This window comes from Brassica napus, chromosome A3 (genome assembly GCF_020379485.1).
Source record: "Brassica napus cultivar Da-Ae chromosome A3, Da-Ae, whole genome shotgun sequence".
Taxonomy (NCBI): Eukaryota; Viridiplantae; Streptophyta; class Magnoliopsida; order Brassicales; family Brassicaceae; genus Brassica; species Brassica napus.
This window is the reverse complement of record NC_063436.1, coordinates 7381075-7403025: the sequence shown is the minus strand read 5'-3', so window position 1 is coordinate 7403025 and position 21951 is coordinate 7381075. Positions and strand designations below refer to the sequence as shown.

The following is a 21951-nucleotide window of genomic DNA, read 5'->3' as shown; positions in this document are numbered from 1 at the left end:
TCGTACACTAATACTCCTTATATTTTTTATGTTCTTCTAATTTTTTTATTTGATTTTAAATTTCCTATTAGTCACTTCTTATATAAAAAACAACTATGTCCCGCACCTTGTGCGGATTAATATATATCTATATATATAATAATTTTTAATTCTAAGTTTTTCAATAAAATAATAATAATTAAATTAGATACAAATTTTAAATTATTATAAATTATAAAATTTCAATATTCATATAGGTAATCAATTTATTAAATTATATTATTTTGTTTTATATTTTTATTTATGTGATGAAAATATGAAACAAATTTTTTTTTTTTGTATTTTCCAAAGCCTCGTACTCCTGATGTGATTGATAATCCAGAAGAAAAAAAACAAAAAAAGTTAAAGAGAAGCTCAAGAACCGGTTTATTTGACATGCGAAGGTGGTCCTCCATATACGTACCGGCCGGTTAAGTTAATTTGATCACGTTGAGTGAAGACGGGTAGATAGATTCATCTGCAATTTCGCAGAACCAAACCTAACCGCAATTACTCACTTCTGATCAATCGGAGATGCGCCGTTTGAAGCCATGAGAACAGCTTGGTTAAGATCAAGCGGCAACTAGCATCTAGCTCCGGTCGGAACTTGCTACACAGGGTCCACTTTTCAAGCGGTCTGAAACTGTAAGTTCGGTTTTGAGTGAGAATAATGATCAAAAGCCACTTGGCTTTGGTAGTTATCAGAAAAAAAATAAAGTTGTCTGCTTTCTCATTATATATAGCATCCTTGTGGTTTCTTTTGATGACTTGCTTGTTTTATAGAGTGTTGACAAGTCTCTTGTGTTGTGTTATCTAAAAGCTCACACACACTTGTACCATTCTGACTTAGCTGAGAAAATGGAACGAACGGTGGGTGATTCTTGATCCAACCACAGGGAAAATGGACTACAAGTGAGTGTAACCATATCAGCTTATGGGGATGAGTATATTATATTTTTATTTTATTTTCTAGTGTCTTTTAATTTTTTTTTTATTATTTTTTTTTTGTGCACAGTGTCTTTTAATTAAAAGGAGATAAATTAATGTAAGAGTTTTGAGTGTTTTACTTCAACATGAAGTTTAGATATTAGTACACCACAGAAGAAAGATTACTTTCTGTGTGCTGAGACTCATGGTGCAGCCAGAGCTTGGGTTACAACATCACAGTAAGTCATCTCGTTCTTTATCTTTTGTCTTTGCTTACCATTCTCATAGAGACGCTTATTTCATATATCTTGGAATATTCAGTGCGACACAACTAGTTCTAAAGGCACATAAAGAGGCTGTTGATTCTCTAAGCGGAAGTGGTTCTTCAACGCTTTGGTACTGTTGCAACCGTTGTTGCAGCTGCTAATTCAACAGCACTGGAATGTTCCAAAGAGATCCAAGCAGCGATGCAGGTCTCTCTGAGGAATGCGTTGAGTATATCTGCAATGAAACCCATCGATGGACCACTTGATTATTTGACTATAATGAAGGTAGCATACAGCATATCAACCACTGCACATGTTTACTTTATTGAGAGACACTTACATGTTACAGGAAACTCTGCGTGTTAAAAGATGAAGAGCTACAGAGTTTGGCTCGAGAACTTCGTTCTCGTGACTCAAACGATAAAGGAGATAGCAGATAAGCTATCCGAGACGGCTGAAGCAGCTGTGGCGGCAGCATCTGCAGCTCATACAATGGATGAACAGAGGAAAATTGTTAGTTTGGAGTTTGAGCGCTTGTCTAAAGACTCAGTGAGACAGCAAGAAGCAGCTAAATTGAAGGTAACGATATCTTCTCTTTATGTAAATTGTTGTTTATTGATTTGATTGTTGTATCGTCCATGTATAGCTAAAGGAATTGGAAGAGAAGACATCTGCTCTGAGTAAGGAGAAAGACCAGGGAGCGTGTGGTCATACTTGAAGGAGCTGTTGTGAGAGCTGAAGAGAAAGCGAGGGTTGCAGAGGCAAGTGGTGAAGCAAAAGCAAAGGAAGCTTCTCAGGAAGAGGCAACTGCATGGACAGAGAAGCAAGAGCTTTTAGCTTATGTGAACATGTTGCAAACCCAGCTCCAGAGGTTATAGCCTATCTGAATCTATCTCCCAATGAAACTCAAGTATATAGACTCATAATTCTCTTTTATCTTTTGAATAAACAGGCAGCAACTAGAGACGAAGCAAGTGTTTGAGGAGAAGACTGAATCTACCAACGGGGAAACATCTCTTTCGACGACAAAAGAAACAGAAAAGGATGTGGATAAAGCATGTTTGAGCGTTTCAAGAACAGCCTCTATGCCGGGGGAGAATGTAGTCCATATGAGTGAAGATGAGGTAGTAAACGCTCAGGCTCCGGTTGGAGAAAACGAATGGAATGATATTCAGGCAACAGAGGCAAGAGTTTCTGATGTAAAGAGAAATATCTGAACCGGACAGAAGTAGCAGCTTGGATATCACGGTAGTATCTTCTGAATCTGATGTTCCAAGCAATGATCTGCCTCCGGAATCTTTTCATCATCAGCATTGATGAATAATTGGTACATTATTTATATACTCTTTTGATGTTTTTGAAATGTTTGGAGAGGCAATTGTTCTAACAAACCAAAAGAGAGTTTTCTTGTGCCTCAAGATTTGTCTATGTATCAGCAGCCTGTTAAGTTTCTGTCTGACAAAGGAAGGATTCTTTCCCCTCCTTTATTACAACATGAAGCACAAAGAGATGTGTTTAATCTTTTAACCCTGTGGAATGAAGCTATGTTTTGGATTCCTTTAACTTTTGTTGAAATAATGCTTTACTTTTATTTCACTTAAAAGATTTTATAACTATTTTAGATTCAAACTTTTTCAAAAAGTTCGGTTAATAATACTTTTTACATTCAGATCAAAATAAACATAAAATAGACTATTTGGAAGACTGGTTTAGATTTCACAACTCATTTCCGAATATTAATTTGAAATTTGTTGGTTGTTTTTCCTGATTTTTTTTTTATTTTTTTATATATCCGAAATCATGCTTAGTTGTTTCTTTCATTATTCAACAACCTTTGATAGAGTTTATGAAATAGAGTTTTTATTAGAACCAAAAGACATTGACCTGAAAACAGACACCCACACAGTACACAAAGCCTCACACAAATCCCAAATCAACATGACAACAACAAACAAACCACATCTCATTGTTTTTTTTTTCTTTCTAAACCGGCAATGCGTATTTCTCAGACACTTCCTTCCAGGCAGCACGGTTACTAATCTTATCCCACCACGCGCTCACGTGCTTCCTATCTTTGATCATATAACCCTTCCCAATAGCACCCACGAGGTACTCAGTGAAGGGAAGGTGAGCTAAATCAGCTAGACTCACGAAATCTCCAGCCAAGTATTCGTTCTTTGAAAGCTGTGCTTCGTACACGTCAAGCACTTCACCAAGCTTCTCTTCGCTCTCTTTTATAACTTTCTCATCAGCAGGAAAGCCCATGAGTGGTGCAAAGACAATGTTAAGCGTTAGAGCTAGTAGTGGTGGATGGTAGCTTGTTGCTTCCACGTCAAGCCATTGCTCCACTTGTCCTCTCTCTTCAATTGTCTTTCCTAACAAGTCTGGTCCTTGTGATCTGTATTTCTCTGCTATGTACCTCATGATGGCACGTGACTCTGCAAAGTATAGTGTATTTTTTTTGAACATTCACACAACACTGCACACATTAAACATTCACGAGCTAATCTCCTAACATCCAGTTACAAACTACAGCCGTATGAAATATTTGTCTTGGTCCTCAAATTTTGTAAAACTAATCTACATAGGTTTGATGACGATTTTTTTATGAATGGTATATTACGAAATATTTATAACCTCTAAAATCTCAGATCCGGCGGATCAAGAAACAAATCTTACAACCTCTTGTAAGCTTGGTCGAAGTCAAACTCCAACAATATAAACTCTTACTATATGTATAATATAGTCATAACTCAATAACTCATTTCATTTAACTTGTGCGTTGATCGCAGTAAATATCAGATTATGATGCCAAGAATCTTGAGAGTAGAAGAAGTGTACCGAAGATTTTGTAGTCACCGTCAACGAGCACAGGGATCTTACCAAAAGGCTGCATCGATCAACAGAGAGGAATATATCAAGATCAATGCATATATTATAAAAAATATGATTGAAAAAGAGAGATAGAGATAAGGAACCTGAATGGCCATATACTCAGGCTGCCTCTGCTCTCCTTTCATGAGATCGACATTGACAGTCTCGAACTCTACTCCCTTCTCCACTAACGTCACTACAGCTCTCTTGGAAGAAGCGAATAAAGGCGCATAGATTGTCAACACCATCTTTTCTTTCCTTTTCTTTCTTCTTCTTCCCTATCAGTTATAATATTACTCTCTCAGGACATGATCTTATAGGGAAACCGGTGCGTTTGCGGTCGTATTGTAAACGCAGTCGCACTTGTTTAGTATTGTTAAAAAAACAAGTGTAATTTGTTTAGTATTAGTGTATGACACTTGTTTAGTACTAAACTCGTCGGTGGCGGCTCTGAGTCACACGTCGTTTTTGACTTTTCACTAAGAAACTTTCAATACGTCCCATCATAATTTTGAATAAATGGTCTTTATTTTTTTGTCTTTAGTGTTATTTACTTTATTTCAATGAAACTCATAATGCAAAAGGACCACTTGTTTATTAGATTAAGACTGGTGGGGAACATGAGTATAATCCCAGTTTATTCTAATAAGATGCGATAATGATTCTCATTTTAGAACCATAATGCAATGAAATAATGATCTGAGACTAAACAGAGCCATTTCTTGGCAGGTTAAAATTAGGTTGGTGGGGGCAAGAAAGTATCAACAAAACGTGATGAAATGAGTCAAATTATTTTGTTAATCATATTCTGGCAGACTATGTTACTTTAAACAAAATTATTAGATGGATAAAACAAAAGTTAGTGATTAAAGTGTATGCATAATAGAGTTTTTTTTGGTGCACTCATAATAGAGTTTATACTTAATAATAATGCTTTATGTTGATCAATGCACCAATAAAGCCTGATGAACCTATCAAAGTAAAGGTTCTCTGAATGTCGCTGGTTTTATTTATGTGGGGCAATGTGAGTGGCCTACTCGTCAAAACTCAAATGACTCAAACCGGTACAAAATGCTTACGCAAAGTTCCAAACGGTTGCATTTACCACTACAGGTCAAATGTTTTTTTTTTTTTCTAGAACTAAGAGGTAAATGTTTATGAGTGAGAGTTCTAGAAAGAAATACAATGTGCTGAGAAACGACAGGGTGCAAAGTAAGTTAAATAGAAGAGATCTTCAAGTGGTTGGCTAAAATATAATAATGATGCATCGCATTTTCAAGGTGACAAAGACACTAATCTATGATGGGTAGTAAGAAAAAGCAGTGAAACATTTATGGATTGTGTAATGGGAAGATTTGAGGGAAATCATACGTCAGAAGAAGTGTAATGTTCTGTACCACTATCAGCTATGAATACTGATCTCTAGGATACCGTGTTGTCGAATTTGAAGGAGATAATGCGATCATCAATAGTAATCCCAATAAGCACAACAATCTTAACCTTCAACATTACATCAACACTACTAGATATCGAATATCTATGTTCAATTCTGTTAAATTTACACATAGGAAGAGGTATTGTAACCATAGCCTAGGAATGATGTCTATTTCTTCAAGATTTTGCAAACCTTTATAATGATCCTTGATGGAAGGGTGATAATTAAGTTCCTCAAATTAAAAGCCTCACTCAACCATACAAAGAGTTCCGAGTTACAAAACGAAACAGAGTAGAGGTAACATAATATAAGAAGAAGCATACATTTCCACATTATTATTAAACCTCACATAAACACACAAACAACAACAACAACAAAGAACATCATGTTCTTAAGCGGGGAATGAATACTTCTCAAGAGTCTCCTTCCACGCAGGACGGCTGCTAATACTGTCCCACCACGCGCTCACGTGCTTCCTATCTTTGATCATGTAAGCCTTCCCGATCGGACCGACCAAGTAATCAGTAAACGGGAGGTGAGCCAAGTCAGCCAAGCTTACGAAGTCACCGGCCAAGTACTTGCTCTTTGAGAGATGTGCCTCGTAGACATCGAGCACAGCTGAGAGCTTCTCTTCGCTCTCCTTGATCAGCTTCTCATCAGATGGGAATCCCATAACTGACGCGAACATTATGTGAAGTGTCAGGTTAAGTAGCGGTGGGTGGTAAGTGGTCGCCTCCACGTCTAGCCACTGCTCAACTTGTCCTCTTTCTTCCACGGTTTTCCCCAAAAGGTCAGGTCCTTGTGACCTGTACTTCTCAGCTACGTACCTCATGACGGCACGTGACTCTGTCAAAATTTCAAAAAAAAAAAAATTATTTACATCTCCACAGAAACATAAAAGAATAACAAGACAAGAACACAGAACTATGTTTGATCTGTAAGAAAAGTGAGATGTGTTGTGGTTTTCTTGAAAGAAGGCGTACCGAAGATTTTGTAGTCGCCGTCGACAACAGCAGGGACGGTACCGAAGGGCTGCATGGGAAGAAACAAAGAAGATGGTGAGAATCTTGAAAAAGGAAAGAAAGAAGCAGAGGGAGATCGAGGAAGGAAACCTGTAAGGCGAGATAAGCAGGCTGCTTGTGTTCTCCTTTCATGAGATCGACGGGGACGGTCTCGAAGGCGACGCCCTTCTCGATGAGCGTTACCAGAGCTCGCTTTGGTGAAGCAAAGTGAGGTCCGTACACCTTTAGCACCATCTTTCTGTTTCTCTGTTTCTTTGTCTAAGCTTGCGGTCACAGTTGGCTTGTTTAAGTGATGAATTTTACGGTGCTCACGACGCCGTTTTATAGAGAGAGAGGATGCTAGACGGGTGGGGAGAGAGATATTGCGACTCGTGGCGAAACGTGGCGTTGCGTTTCCGTTGCTTTCGCGGTGGAAAAAGAATAAAAAAAAATTGAAAAATCAAAAAAAAAAGAGAGATTATTAGTCACTATTATGAAACTACACTTGATTACATTTTTGTCATTAATATTACTTTTAATTTTCTCTATAGAAATATTCAAAGATACCCTTTAAATTTATTTATCACAAATATAACATAAGGCTAAAATGATCAAAATATATTTTTATCAAAGAGGTAACTTAAACTTAAGATTTAGATCTAAAAAAGGTAGACTATAAGATTTTTTTAAATAATAATAATTTGGATTTTTAAAATGTTTCAAGAACATTTTTTTTGGATTAAAAGAAATTGAAAAGCATTTGAACTGAAAAAAATTACGGAAATAAAATAAAATTTATTAATTTATATTTATTTATAAAATATAAAATTATTTATTTTTTAGTTAAAAAACATTGTTACGAAAATAAAATAAAATTATTAATTAATGAAAATTTTTTAGTCTTTTTTCATTGTATGTTTTTTGGTTAAAAAATATTTTTATAGTGTTTTGAGAGATTTGGCAATTTTCTATGTATGTATTTGATTACCTATATTTCAGCATATTGTTTCTATACATTTTATGTAATGACTCAGATATTCTACATCAACGGATTTGATTGGCCAGATGTCTATATCTTTCATGTCAGCCTAACCCATTTGTGGGTTCGAACCCCTTATGTAAGGCGCAGTTAGACAACTAATTTTTTTTTTGTTAGTTCTACCTCATACATTAAATTAAACATATATATGTTCATAAAAGTTGAACAATGTGGATCCATTTGGTATATATTTATATATACTATATAGTTCTGAAATAGAAGAAATACTATTTGCAGTTTTATTCACATTAAAGGTTAAACCTATACAACAGTTGAATAAATTTTGTTAATAGTGAATGTGCCCCAATGAAAATGGATCCGCTACTGAGTGTAAACAAAACCAAGATAAGAAAAACAACTAGTTGTATAGTTGATTATGTTTTTTTTTGAACCACAGTATAGTTGATTATGTATGATTTTTTTTTTTTGATCAAAGTTGATTATGTATGATTTGTGTTTTAAAGGCAAAAGAAAAACAAAGGACGAAAGACAGAGAGGAGGAAACAAGGATGGGTGGTTTAAACTTTTAAGTAGGTAGGTGGAGCCAAAATAAAACGTGAGAGAATGAGCTCAACGGTTTTATTGAACCAGTGAACCACATGTCTCAATTGGTTTTTCTGGTAGGTGTTGTCTGACTTGACAAAATATTTGTAAGATCTCAAGTTTATAAATAAAAAATACTAAAATTTTAATAGCCATATGATTTACTCATTGTTAGATTTTATAATTAAACTTTATGTACATTGAGTGTAATTTAGACATTTTTCACACATTAAGAAAATGATAGAAATGCATTTATGTTTTCATTAATTACATTTGTTGAACCAATAGTATTTAAGATAAATAAATTTATTTTTTAGATAAATGCATTTTACAATTAGTATTCAGCTAAAAATAAGTATATAATATATTGGAATTCTAAAATGATATTTTTTATGTAACAAAAAATGATAAAATGACACTTTTTCAGAAACAAATGAAGTATATAGCTAAATGTCATTGCATTTTTTTATCTATTTTTCCTACATACACCAATCGATCCATATTCTGACAAATATCTACATATGCTTGTGTGATGGTTTCTTGCAGCTTATATAACAAATGATAAGTTTGTAAGTGTGGACCACAGGGTTGGCACAACATATCAAATGAGCAAAAGTATATGGACCCATTAAAGAGCTTTTTTTTGTCTAAACAAAACTCTGCCAAGTAGAGAGACGACACCACCACAACCGAAATGGCAAGAGATTACTTGACTTGAGGGCTTGATGTGGGTTTTCCTTTGCTTTGTTTCAGGATCTGAAAGTAAACAATTTCTTTTCAATCAAAAAACTTCCCTCTCAACAGAATCAGCCTAAAGTATGGATCAAAAGGAGAAGCCGGAATATGTAGATAATGAACCATATAAGAATCTAAAAAACCAATCACTTGACAGCCAAATCACTCAAGACTTGCAGAAAAATGACACTGCATATATTATCATGTGAGATAATAGAAAGCCAATACGAAACCATGAACCACCCTGCTATATAGGTTCTTCTACGTATCATATACCACACGTTGTTCAAAAAGAAACGATTGACGTTGATTGCGCTGAATGATGCAGCTGTGATATAGCTGTGTCCCTTTCTTTATCTTCCATTACTTCAAGTTTTCTGCATAACAACAGGTCTATGCATCATCATTGTGTATATTAGCCACACTGGTAAGGGAATGAGAAGAGTATACCTTGAAGAGATGAAACCTTGGCCACCTTCTTCTGAAAGTGCTTTCTCCAGTCTCTCCTCAAAAGGTGTTGCGTGCCAACTCACCTTCTGGTCCTTCAACAAGAAAAGTAAACATGTTTAAAATGGGAAGAAGGCTAGAGATTAAACGGGAGAGTAGTACCTCTTTGTACTTGTTTGTAGAGTTTGGTATCCCATTACCATCCCACCATTTGGGTGAGATTTGTGATTGCTCTTTCTCATTCCAGTGAGCTGCAACCATTCCGATAATAGGCCTGTCCCTAGAGGTTATAGTAGATATGTTATTGTTACTCTTCTCTTCACTTTGCTTCACCCAAGGAGAAACACTAGCTGAGCTGTCTTCCAACTTTCCCTCACAAGTTACTGAGAGAGTACTTTCTCCAGCCTTCTCAGGTATCTTTGAATTGGTGTTCTTGGAAGAACGAGAAGAGTAAGACTGATCAAAATCACATTCAAACCGAACTGACTTTATTTTTCCCGTGATGTTTTCAGCTCTAAGTGGCACCTTGATAGTTCTATCCACCCCATCCCTGAAAGCAGTACCAATGCTTCCTTGGCTTTCTTCACCAGCATCGCTATTCCCAGTGGAGATCTTTGCACTGTTTTGGGAATCAGTTATGCAACTGATATTGAGAAAAGAAGAAAAAGAGTAAGTTCCAGATCCATGTTAGGATACATATACAGTCCGCCGGTTTTACTTTTCAAAAACGCTTTTAAGTAAAGAGTTTTTTTTGTTAAGGAAAGTAACATCTAGAACTTCACCTGCTAGGAGTTTGCTCTGAAACCTCTTCTCCACAGGGTTCAGGTGTTTTCTCATCCAAGTGAATCACTGCATCAGAGTTACTGGAGATCCAAGAATCAAACTGGGACGATGTAAACTGTTTTCCACGTTGAGGAGTTTCCAGGTTTTCGGGTGCTTTCTTAATTTTAACCGGTGTGGCTGGTGTTGTGCCGCTAGCTTTAAGAAACTGAGCCTGTAACTCCACAAGTAAATCAAAGAAAGTTAGGTTCGCATTTTCGAAGGAACCAGCAATCAAATTCTATTGATATATGCAATGCAAGATAACATAAAGGATTCTCGCCAAGTTGAAGATATTCTAACTTCAAGAGAGTAAGACACACGAAATTGCTTATAGTGTCCCAAGTAAAGATGAAAACATAAGCAAAGAGCTTTAGCTCTCACATAGCAATCAAAATAAACAGGAAGGTGCATAAACTCTCAGGCAAACACAAAGACAGAAAATAAAACATGGAAGCTTAATAGTGATTGGGAATCATATTACTCGATAAGGATGATATGATATTTAACAAAACCTTTGAAAATTAATATTAAAAAACAGAGAAACCATGAACAGTGTCAAGCAAGTTACATCAAGTATCACATAGCAAGTAACTTACCTCATCATTGAGATCTTTGTCCATATGAAGACAAGGCGAAGGAGGTGCTTTCTCTAGTTAAAAAGAAACCAAGTAAGAAAGAACCAACAACAACAAATAAAACATCATCAAAATCAAAAGAATAGATCCACCTTCTTCAGAGAGAAACAAATCTGACAAACGATTCTTCTTTGATTCATGACCTCTCTGTAATCATGAGGAACATATATATAATCGTGTGGTCAAGGACAGTTACCATATACCAAAAAAAAAAAAACATCCAGCTCACTTAGCGTAACAAGAGAATTACTTGAGAGACGGGGCTGTTAGTAGTAGATTGGGCGGCTCTGGCACGGAAGCAAGGGAAGAGACAACCCATTGCTACTCGATAGAGACTCCAGAGCTAAGAAATGTACTGTATGTAGGTGGTGGCTTTGTTTCAATTATGAAGAGTGGTGTTGGTATCAAATTATAAATTTGAATTTTTATTGGTGGCAATTCAAGGAGGAACAGCGATGGAGGAACCTACAGAGATTTTCCCGAGAAAGAGAGAGAGAGAGGTGGTGGGTCTGAGTCTTCTTTTCTTTGGTTTTTTTTCTTCAAATTTGAAATATCCCAAACAATGTGCTTACGAGGGAAAGGAATCAATCAATCAGGTGTGTGTCTTGTGGGTGTGAGCTTCGATTTGAATATGGCGTCAGATATTTATTAGCTTCGTACGTTTTTCACACTCGCTGGCGCGTGTGATGGACACGTGGATCGATTTATATATATAATTTGAAAATAATTTTATATCTTTCCAGAAGTAGAAATCTTTTTTTTTTGATATATTGTAAAGGATAAACGTACTTAATACTAGAAAGTAATGGATCTATTGTTCGAATCTGATGGATGCAAAGTGAGCTAAGAAAATGAGATATGAACAGAGCTCAAGGAGAAAACAACAGAAAAGAATGTGTGAAGAAGAGAGCTAGTGTTGAGTGCAAAAATTCAGTCAAAAAAGAAGAGTGTTGAATGTTAACATAATAACTTTTAACACGCTGCAACACCCTTCATTTGGCAGAGCCTTTTACTTTCTCAAGAAAGAAGAAAAAACGTACTTACTTCCAATTATATCAACAGGCAACCAAATACATGCAGTGAATATTCTCTTCTTCACGGATCACAGTGATTTTCATCCACCAAGATGTTCCAAATTTGCATACACGTAGCTTCTATTTTACCCTACCTCCATGCAATCAGACAGTTGTAAGTTCTAGCATTTTGGAAAAAGCTTTTGTTTGTACATTTTTTTTCCAAAGCTGCTTACATATTCTCTTTACCTATATTAGAAATTTAGAATGTTAAAGGTCACAATGGTCAGAGCACAATGCGTTTGCCTCCTGAAATCTCTAAAAACTGACTAGCACTCCTCATCAAAGCATTGTAAACTGAAGTTTGTCTGACTTCGCCTCATTGTAAAGAAAGACTGCAAAGCTTATTTATGTCCATGCCTCGACCTGCGATTTTGATTCCTTTTGCATACTCCTCTGATGTCAAAGGGATACAACACTCTTAACTGTCTTTCTCCTTTACTCTAAAACTTGAAATGACTCATGAACATAACATCAAAACCTAAAGTTGACAAACTTAAATTCCTGGACCATTTGAATTTAACTTAACATTCTTTCAAAAACAAAAAAAAAAATCCTGGACTAACCTAATCTAGAAACAACCTTAATCTATATAATTTTGGCTTACCTCAATGATCTTACGTTCTTACAGACCAAAATATTAGAGACATGGCAGATTGCAATATTCGAACTTTTTATTAAAAACACAGAAGATGAAGAGCCCATGTAAGGAAGCGAGAAGAGTTGATCCATAAGCTCGACGATCCCAGCTCCATCACGATAACTTCTAAACAACCACTGCCCTGCTTTTTGATCCATAACGCTATCAAACTCTTACTTGTTGTTGCCTATTGCTAAAACTCGTTTTTTAAAAACCGAAACCCTTTAATTTGGATCAAATCAGTATGATGAGCAGGTCACACTGTTGAGTTTGTCGATAAATTGACCACTTAGGTTCGGCTTTGGAGCACAAAAAAAGCTCAGGACTAGACCATCTATCGATCTCTATTTTTTATGTCAAAAAAAAAATTATCTCTATTTTTTTTCTTTCTAAAATATATTTTTTAAAAATATTTTTTAAATGAATAATTCTTTTTATAAATAATAATAAAATAGACAAAATATATTTTAATGATTTAATCAAGCTAAAATTGTATTAAAATTTTATTTGATCAATTCAAATATATACATACTGTTAAAATTAAAATATTTATGAATTTTTATATGGTGTATAATTTAATTCATATGATATATATATTTTTAATCTGAGTATCTATTAAATGAGATCTCATACTACTATAATTTTATGATCATTTCTATCTTGTTATAACAAAGAATTTAAACTACTGATTATAAAAAATATTAATGTGAAACTTTTAACAGTTTTGTTCATTTTATAGTTGTTTTAAAAAATTAAATATAACGTACACAAAAAAATCTAATTTTTATATGATTAATGTGCTGTTTAATTTATTTTACTAATATCTTTTTTTAATAATATAGGATGCATAAATTGTGATCAAATTTGTTTTATAAATATCATTAATTTCATGTATATTTTAATTCACATTAGGTAATTCCGTAACTTTTTTTTTAAAGAAATAAGGTTAAATATTTTTGTTGATTTTTAATTAATTGTATGGTTAATTTAATGAAAAATAGAATATATATTTAGATGACCAAATAATGAATGACATATATTGTAACTATTCTAATAATTTTAAACTTATTTTTCTAAGAACTCTAATATTATGCATCACCATTAGTTACTTCTCAATATTAGAGATTATAGAAATGGTTTTTTTTCTAATGCATATATGCATAATATCTCTTTTTATGTTATAGAAAAACATAGAGATGAACTGAAAATATTCTAAAGATAGGAGCTGAGAATCTTCAGAAACCATAGAATTAGGGTTTACTGTAGGAGAAGGCTAATGCTGATTGGGCTTCTCAGGCCATAGACATATTAGCTTCTTTTTTTTTTGTCGATTGCCATAGACATTAGCTAGTGGCTGGAAAATGGTAACTCCGGTTAAGTGTTCTCGGTTTAACCATGCTAATTGTATTTACATTTGGTTTATCATTCACAATTCTAACTACATTTCTATATATTTTATTGCTAACTTTTTAGTAATGTAATCTGGTTAGATGTAAAACCAGGAAACATTCATGATTCTAACTAATATATTTTTCAAAGGATTGACATTAGCGAATTCTTTGCTAACAAAGTTGAATTAATCGAATTCTGTGGAATATGCAGTTCAAAACTACCGCAGACGACGTCATAGATCAGAAACCTTGATCTTAATTGAAGAAGAAATTCTCAAACTAAGAGTACAAGAGTTGGTAGCATAGGCGGATGTGTGCTTATGGAGAGGGAAAGAAGACATATTCAAGCCTGTTTTCCATGCGTCTCAGACGTGGCAACTGATTAGGGAAATACGACCAACAGTTCAGTGGCATAAAAGTGTGTGGTTCTCTGGAGCAACGCCTAAATACCCAGTGATCAGTTGGATTGCAGTTTACAATAGGTTGGCTACCGGAGATTGTCTTTTAAAGTGGAACAATCAGGCGGATGCAACCTGAATTCTCTGTCAAGCTCACGGGACCACATTTATTTCAGCTGTCCTTACTCAGACAATATGGAGGAACCTTATGGAGAATATCCTTGGACCGAACTATTCCAACAATTGGAACCACGTACTAGAGATGTTGACAGTGAACACTATCAGCAGCACGAGGGAGTTTTTGTTTCGTTATGTGTTCCAGGCATTGGTACACTCAATTTGACATGAGAGGAATGGAAGGCGCCATGGCGAAATTCATCATAACTCAAACTACATGATTAGCTTCATCGACAAGCAAGTACGCAACAGAATCAGTTCACTCAAAAGGAGGGGAGGGAAATTTAGATCATGCTATGATGGCTTGGTTTGCATCACAAGAGTAGAGATAGAGATTTTTATTTCATGTTATTTTTAAACCATGTTGGTTGCAAAATAGATCAAAGAACACATCCTCTGTAAAAAGAGTTTTCTTTTATTTGAATAATTTAACATTCTTTTTTGAATTAACTAAATTGTCTATCTTATTGTACTTAAATAAAAGGTGAGAATTAATAGGTGAATCTTTTTCAACCAAAAAAATGTTAAATGGAAAAACAAAGTTGTGTTCTGTTTTAACAAGAAGGTTGTATTGTTCTGCTCATTAGATTTCCATGTAGGTTGAATAATATCTTTCAAAAAGTATTATACAATTAGGAATACGTGCATGTGTCCTGATACACTACGACCGTGATTTGTTTCAGGCTTTTAGGTTTTCTTTTTATCCTTTTTTATTTTAGAGCTTATGTTCACTACCAAAAAAAAAACGCAACTTGTGTAAAAATTCCGAAACTTGTGATAAAATTATACCATCGTAAAACTTTGATGTCTTTCAAAAGATATGCGACATCGTGATGAAAAAAATCGTGATAATGATATCACCCATTCAAGACAATTACTTATCCAAACTAGATTGAATCTGTTACGTTGCCCATTTGTTTTGTTCATTTTCTCTTTTACTGAAATTTCAAATAACACACCAGTATATTTTATGTACGTATATAGTTTTTGACTAACGACTTTGAATTTACCAAAGCACTAAATAGTTATAAGTTATACTTATAGGCTTTTATATATTAATATTCATGCTTCGTGTTGAACATGCATACTTAAGCTTGTGCTTTGAATTTTACTTTCTTTTGTATTCTCCGTTACATTGGAAATTATAATCTTGAGTTTTGTAATATTTCTTTTCATTTTATCATTTTGGAATAGTATCAAAACATTGAAACATTATTTTTTAATTTTCTTAAATAGTGCACTATGCATTTGCAAATTTACAGTATGATCTGGTAATATATATATGTCCTAGGAAAATAATTTGGGAATCCACCCAGGTGAAAAATCAAAAATACAAGCAGATCATTGGAGATTTTGAGTAGAATGGGAGAAAATACACTGTAGGAATATGTTTCGTGAGAGTGTACAGATAGTAAATGAGTTTTTGAGAATAATTTAAACACACAATAATTCAGCGTAATATAGTCTTTTTCTTAAAGGAGTGTAATATAGTCTTCTCTTATCAAATAGGAGAAAAGTGGAGAAGTTTGACAATTCATTAGTTATTTTTCAATTGCAAAAGAGTTTTCTTGACGTTGAAAATATTTACCCTCATATTTTATGAATGTTGATTAAAGTTACCCGCATAAGTTTTCCAAAGAATGGGTTATTTTGAGCTTGACGACTAACCCATTCAACAAGAATTTCCAGAGAATAAGTCACATGAGCTATATATCAATAACTGAAATCTCAAGGAGTTGACCAAATTAATAAAACTTTAGTTTTTAAATGGGTTAGTCAAAATTTTAAACCAAAGTCATCAACGATTTTTCGTATATTTTTATAAATACAACATATACAAATTAAATTGCTCTTTTTTTGTTAACAAATATAGATCATAAAAAAAAACTAAATCAATTCATTTATCCAAGTTGGTGGTGTAAAATCTACAAAATGGATAAGACAATTATATAGACCAATTCATGAAAGGTTATCCGCATTTTTATTACATGTGTGTAGTATATGAATGATTTCGAAGATGTTGATTTTTCTTTTTACATCTTTAAATTTCTCTAAAGTTAACTGAAAAAGCAGGATATTTTATTGGACCCCAAACAGTTATAGCAGTTATAATATGTTTCTTACTAGTTTTTAATTAATATATTTACTTTAATTTATAACATTATTGTAGAAACTTTTAACATTTATATAAGATTAAAAATATTTTTTTAAGTAACTCACTATGAAATAAATTATTTATTTTATTTTTTACTATTTGGTTTCTAACTAATTTTTCTCATAATATTTATTTTCTATTCTTATGTAAATTAAATATTTATTATATTTTAATAGAAATTATAAGTATTAAAATATGATCGTTTGACTGATGTATCATAGTCGTGTATATTGATCATTGAAATTTAGATATTAAATTTTATGTAATAAAATGTGAAAATTTATGTTAAAAATAGTAAAATATATTTTAAAGATAAATTATCAAAATAAAAATCGATCAAAATCATATATTTCTATTGAAAATAAAATTTAGTTATAAGAAAAAAGAAGCTGGAATATATATTTTACATATAGCTTTTGATATTATAATTAGAGTCGATTGGGATGCATGGTCTTTCAATCCATCGATGTATTATGTCACTAGAAATTGTGGGACTTTTGTTCATAGACGTTACTCAGTTATAGATTGTCTCATCGATGAATCTCACAAATAAGACGAACCATGATTCTTTCACACCATAAGATGTGCTCTGGAAGGCTAGTTCTAGGAGGCGTGTGTCAATGGTTGGTCTTCAAGGAAAGAAAAGAGTCGTGATTGACCAACCAGGGTTATCCCCAAGAGAAATTCCATAAGATCGATCTAAACTGTGAATGAATGAAAGCATACAAAGAACAAATGTGGTTTACACCCTCATGAACGTGTGTGCACTCCTGTTGATAACATGTCCTTATTCACGAATCTGCTTCCAAGTCTTGGTTGTAGAGAACAGTTGTTTAAACTCATTCTCTCCATGTTGTCAAAGCCAACGATCTGAGTTGATGCCATCTATCATTGTCTGCAGGTGATAGCCACCATATCGACCAACGTTCCACCGTCCAGAGGATGATGCTTCCACAATTAATCAGCATAACATCGAATGCCAAAAATACTTATACTTGATTCACCTGCAATATCATCAATTTATCCAAACTTAGCCAATTGTCAAACCAAAATAGAGTAGATTTTACATTAGCAATCTCTGAGTATATACTTTAGTTTGTTAAATAGATAAATAAGATGCGCATAGCCTTTTTAAATGTTGTTTTTGGTCAATGATTTGTGAAGAGTAGAGGGGCACATCAGCAGTTTTTGAGAAATACATAATTCATGAATTGTATTCATATGATTTTTTTTTCAGTTTCTTGAGACCTTCTAAATACATAATTCTACCCGATAATTGGTGGATCTAGAAATTTATATTACTGGGGGCAAAAATAAAATAGTGAAAGATACTCCCTATTTAATTGTAAAAATAATATCTTCAAACGCTTTTTTGTGTTATAAATATAAATTTTTTAGCAAAAAAAAATATAAAATATCAGCATAATTTAAACTCAGTTTTTATGACGATTCTCAAATTTTATTTAATTTAAATATTACCAAAATCCAAAAAATTAACATCACAAACTCTAGCTTTAGGTTTAGGGAAACAAAATGATGCAGAAGACTAGTATTACGGTATTTTTGAAATATTCTCAAATTTGTTGTTAGTTAAACTCTTAATGGTATTAACTTAGTGTACTCTTTAATATTTATGCAAATTAGTTATTCCTTAGTTATTATGTATATAGTAAGTATACATATTTTGTATTCAACTCAACAGTAATTTATATTTTGTGAAAACCATGATAAACTGAGAGTACTATTCAAAGTCCAAACTAAACGTAAATACGGAGTAATAGAAGTAATGGAAACAAGCGTTAAAGCATTAAATCCATGAAGACACATTATTAATAGCTTTTATAATTCAATTGAATTTGTATATTAAATCTAAGGTTTTTAGTTAAAAAAAAATAACTTAAACCCTGAAAGGAAAAAATACACACATGAGAAAAACTAAAAGCTGAATGGGGAAAAACTTAAATTTAGGATGGGGGCATTAATTAGAAACTCAAATAATTAAAAAAGAGTAATTCTTGGGTTCACCCCCTAAGGTGAACCTCTAGGTTCACCAACCAATAGGATTTCATTATTTCAAATTTGATATCTTCTAAAAAAGGAAACAAAATATTGTCAAGTTATATTATGTTTTTAAAATAAAAAGGTAAAAGAAATAATAGTTACAAAAAAAAAGTTTTTTAAAAAAAAAATATTGTTAACGTCGTCAGCAAAATACTAAACCCTAAATCCTAATCCCTAAACCCTAAATTCTAATCCCTAAACCCTAAATCCGAAACCCTAAACCCTTGGATAAATCCTAAACCCTTGGGTAAATCCTAAACCCTTGGATAAATCATAAACTCTAAATCAAAAACACTGAACACAAAAATCATAAACCCTTGAATGTTTTAGCGTTTAGGGATTATGATTTAGGGTTTCGGATATAGGGTTTAGGGATTAGAATTTAGGGTTTAGGGATTAGGATTTAGGGTTTAGTATTTTGCTGACAACGTTAACAATATTTAAAAAAAAAAAACTTTTTTTTTGTAACTATTATTTTTTTACCTTTTTATTTCAAAAACATAATATAACTTGACAATATTTTGTTTCCTTTTTTAGAAGATATCAAATTTGAAATAATGAAATCCTATTGGTTGGTGAACCTAGAGGTTCACCATAGGGGGTGAACCCAAGAATTACTCATTAAAAAATAATTTATGAATTTGACTGGGGGCAGTTGCCCCCTCCTTGATACACGTAGATCCGCCCATATCAATATGCTTGCATAAGGTGTTGAAATGACTTAAATAAGTTTCTGCAAATGTGTGACAAGAAATTGGTTGCATCAGCTACATATGATAGAAAAAAATCATTGAAGTAAAATCAATGCACGACGAGAATCATGAACGAAAAATCAATGATGACATGTATGCTTAAAACAAAAGATGACATGTATTCCAGATAACTGATTACATTAGATGCATATATGGAAACAAAAATACGGAAGAAAAATCAGTGTAATAATCAATACTAGGGTCGGCCCGCCCTATGGGCGGGATATTAGTTAATTTGATATTCACTAAATGCTCGAGTTGAAATTTGTTTGAAGATTCAATAATTTGTTTATTTGTTATGTCTTACTTATTAGTATGCGGTGGTATAGTTGTTTTTCGATTATTTTTGCTTTGGTATTGTATCAAATTAACTAATTGTCCAACTCATAATTACAGATGTACAAATGTGGATTTGTGATAAAGTTTGATGATAATACTGTTTTTTTTTTTTAATTCTTATTCATAGTGGAGTGTGCATGTGTCAGAAAGAGGTCTATAACAATTTTTATGTTTTTGTGTATGGATTTTAAAAAGGTAGAGAAAAGGCCCTAGTTTTCTCTCTGACCCGCAACCCTAGGCGCCGTTTCATAGCAATGGTCTTTGACGCCGGCGGCGGCTCGGCTCGCCGGCGTCACCGCTTCCCCTCCTCACGCTCTGCTCTCCTTGTCTCCTGGTACCTCGTCTTGCTCTCTGTTTTGATTCCGGTGGCCCCTCCGCCGAGAACTTCTCGCTCACCATCAAGCGCATGCTTGAAGTCCATCGACTCTTCCGCCAGTCGCTCCTCCTCTCGTCATAGTTCCGTCCTGTCCTCCGCCACCATGTTTCAAACCTCAGCCATTAGTCCTATGCTTTCCCCAGATCTAGCGCCTCAGGGTTCAACCGCTCCCCTCATCATTGCCGTCTCTCCCACTCCTCCATCCCTCAGCACCGTGCCTCCTTGTACAAGCGGGGACACCAGGTCTACTCATCCCGAGCAGAGGCTCGCCAGATCTGGTCGTTTCTGTATCTCTAAAGCGCCTCCACCACTCCACACCGCCTCAGATCCCTTCGCCGACGCCGTGACTCCGTCCTGCTGCTCCGTATCTTATTTAGACTACACCGTACATCAATGCCGCTCCGATTTAGTCTCCTTCACCATTGCTGCGAACCTTCGCCGCTCTAGACGAGGAGGCGTCTCTCACTCGTGTAGCATCGCGTCTTTTTCAGTTCGGAGTCCAGATCCGGCCACCACCTCCGTCCTCAACCTGCGCATCTCACCAACCCTCATCAGCTTCCTTGCGGGCTTTGATAATGATGTATTTGCATCTGTCATTGAGCCAACACTGCGTCAACGCCAAGTACTCTATGGAGATAAGCTATTCCTAGTAGACCTTTTGTCATCTCCACCAATTGCAAGGTTCTGTCCGCTGCGTTTCAACCTCCTTCCTCACCTAGGAAGAGATATCGAAAAAGGTCAGTTCGCTCCTCCACTGCCAGGTGCTCTCATTTCAACAAAGCGGAGGAACACTCCGAAGTATTGTGCAAGGAGACTCGACCGTTCCAAAACACTTGGCCTCTTACCCGACGTTAGCTTAAACACGCTCAACCAGAACGAGTGCGATGTTAATATGCTCAGGTCTGTCTCGGTTACTAATTATTGGCTTCGACAACGGTAATGTTGAGGTCCAAGGTTTTGACCCGAGTAAACCGTTGAGTTCGTCATCAAACTCCATTGTCCTAAACGTCCCTAAGAAGGTGAAACTAGCTTTAGAGATTCACCTAGTCTCGTTGAGAAGCTTTGTTGAGTTCAGAACTGATCCTACCAACTTCAGTGCCAAATCAAGTCAGATAGGACTTCTTCTTGGTGTTGCCCAAAGTCTTGGAGCTTCTCACCAAAAGCTCTTGTCGGGCAACAGTCCAACCGCTTCTTATTGGCGTATCAACATCGATTTCGACTATCAGTTGTTCTTGCGAACAATCGCCTTAGGGATTAAGGTGAAATTTCTCTATGGGGTTTTTCATCTTGCTGAGCTTGACTCGCCTCTTATAGGCTTTATCCTTCTATGTTTCATAATGCTTTCTACTTTCGTTGTACCGTCGAGCATGTCTCCGGAATCATCTGCTTCAGTTGTAAACGTTCCTGCTCTTTGAGCTCTTTAATATAAGTTTGTGTTACAAAAAAAAAAAGTGTATGGATTTTAAATATATATTATTTTGTATAATGCATACTTGCTCTACAACATTTGCTTGTAGACTAAAAAAATTGTTTTCTATAATTTTAAAAGAGAAAATATTTAGTCTAGAATATAACATGGACATATGTATTGACTATATATAGAAGTTGGGTGTTTTTTTAAAATGTATAGAGATTTTTCAACCATTACTTCACTGGCACAAAACATTTATAACTGTAAATCAATACTATTAAAAGGGAAGGAGTTTTAATAAATCTACTTAAAAAAGTTGTTTGGACCATTTTTTTGACTAACAATATTTTTGGTCTTACCATAATATTTAATTAACAATAAGTAACCAAAAATTTATCTAACAAACATTTAATAATACATTTATTTATTAGACCAC

At 34.3% G+C, this 21951-nt stretch overlaps 3 protein-coding genes and 1 pseudogene across 3 annotated transcripts; 1 reads left to right on the top strand and 3 right to left on the bottom strand.

The window, feature by feature from the left end:
- The first annotated feature begins 919 nt into the window (after positions 1-919).
- Positions 920-2768, top strand: LOC106443396 (annotated as a pseudogene).
- A 281-nt stretch (positions 2769-3049) lies between these two features.
- On the bottom strand, positions 3050-4515 carry LOC106437570 (glutathione S-transferase F10). The gene is made up of 3 exons (XM_048774575.1): positions 4190-4515; positions 4053-4101; positions 3050-3649 (listed from the first exon to the last, which is right to left on the bottom strand). Exons 1-3 carry the CDS (start codon positions 4331-4333, stop codon positions 3195-3197), a joined length of 648 nt encoding a protein of 215 aa, XP_048630532.1. The 5' UTR covers positions 4334-4515; the 3' UTR covers positions 3050-3194.
- Positions 4516-5732: 1217 nt separating this feature from the next.
- On the bottom strand, positions 5733-6985 carry LOC106437571 (glutathione S-transferase F9). Its single transcript, XM_013878478.2, has 3 exons — positions 6633-6985; positions 6504-6552; positions 5733-6366 (listed from the first exon to the last, which is right to left on the bottom strand). The coding sequence occupies exons 1-3, from the start codon at positions 6774-6776 to the stop codon at positions 5912-5914; spliced, it is 648 nt and encodes a 215-aa protein (XP_013733932.1). The 5' UTR covers positions 6777-6985; the 3' UTR covers positions 5733-5911.
- Positions 6986-8393: 1408 nt separating this feature from the next.
- LOC106443397 (protein JASON-like) lies at positions 8394-11371 on the bottom strand. Its single transcript, XM_013884963.3, has 8 exons — positions 10993-11371; positions 10835-10889; positions 10704-10756; positions 10068-10279; positions 9448-9928; positions 9289-9380; positions 9115-9215; positions 8394-8859 (listed from the first exon to the last, which is right to left on the bottom strand). The coding sequence occupies exons 1-7, from the start codon at positions 11059-11061 to the stop codon at positions 9125-9127; spliced, it is 1053 nt and encodes a 350-aa protein (XP_013740417.1). The 5' UTR covers positions 11062-11371; the 3' UTR covers positions 8394-8859; positions 9115-9124.
- Positions 11372-21951: the final 10580 nt, after the last annotated feature.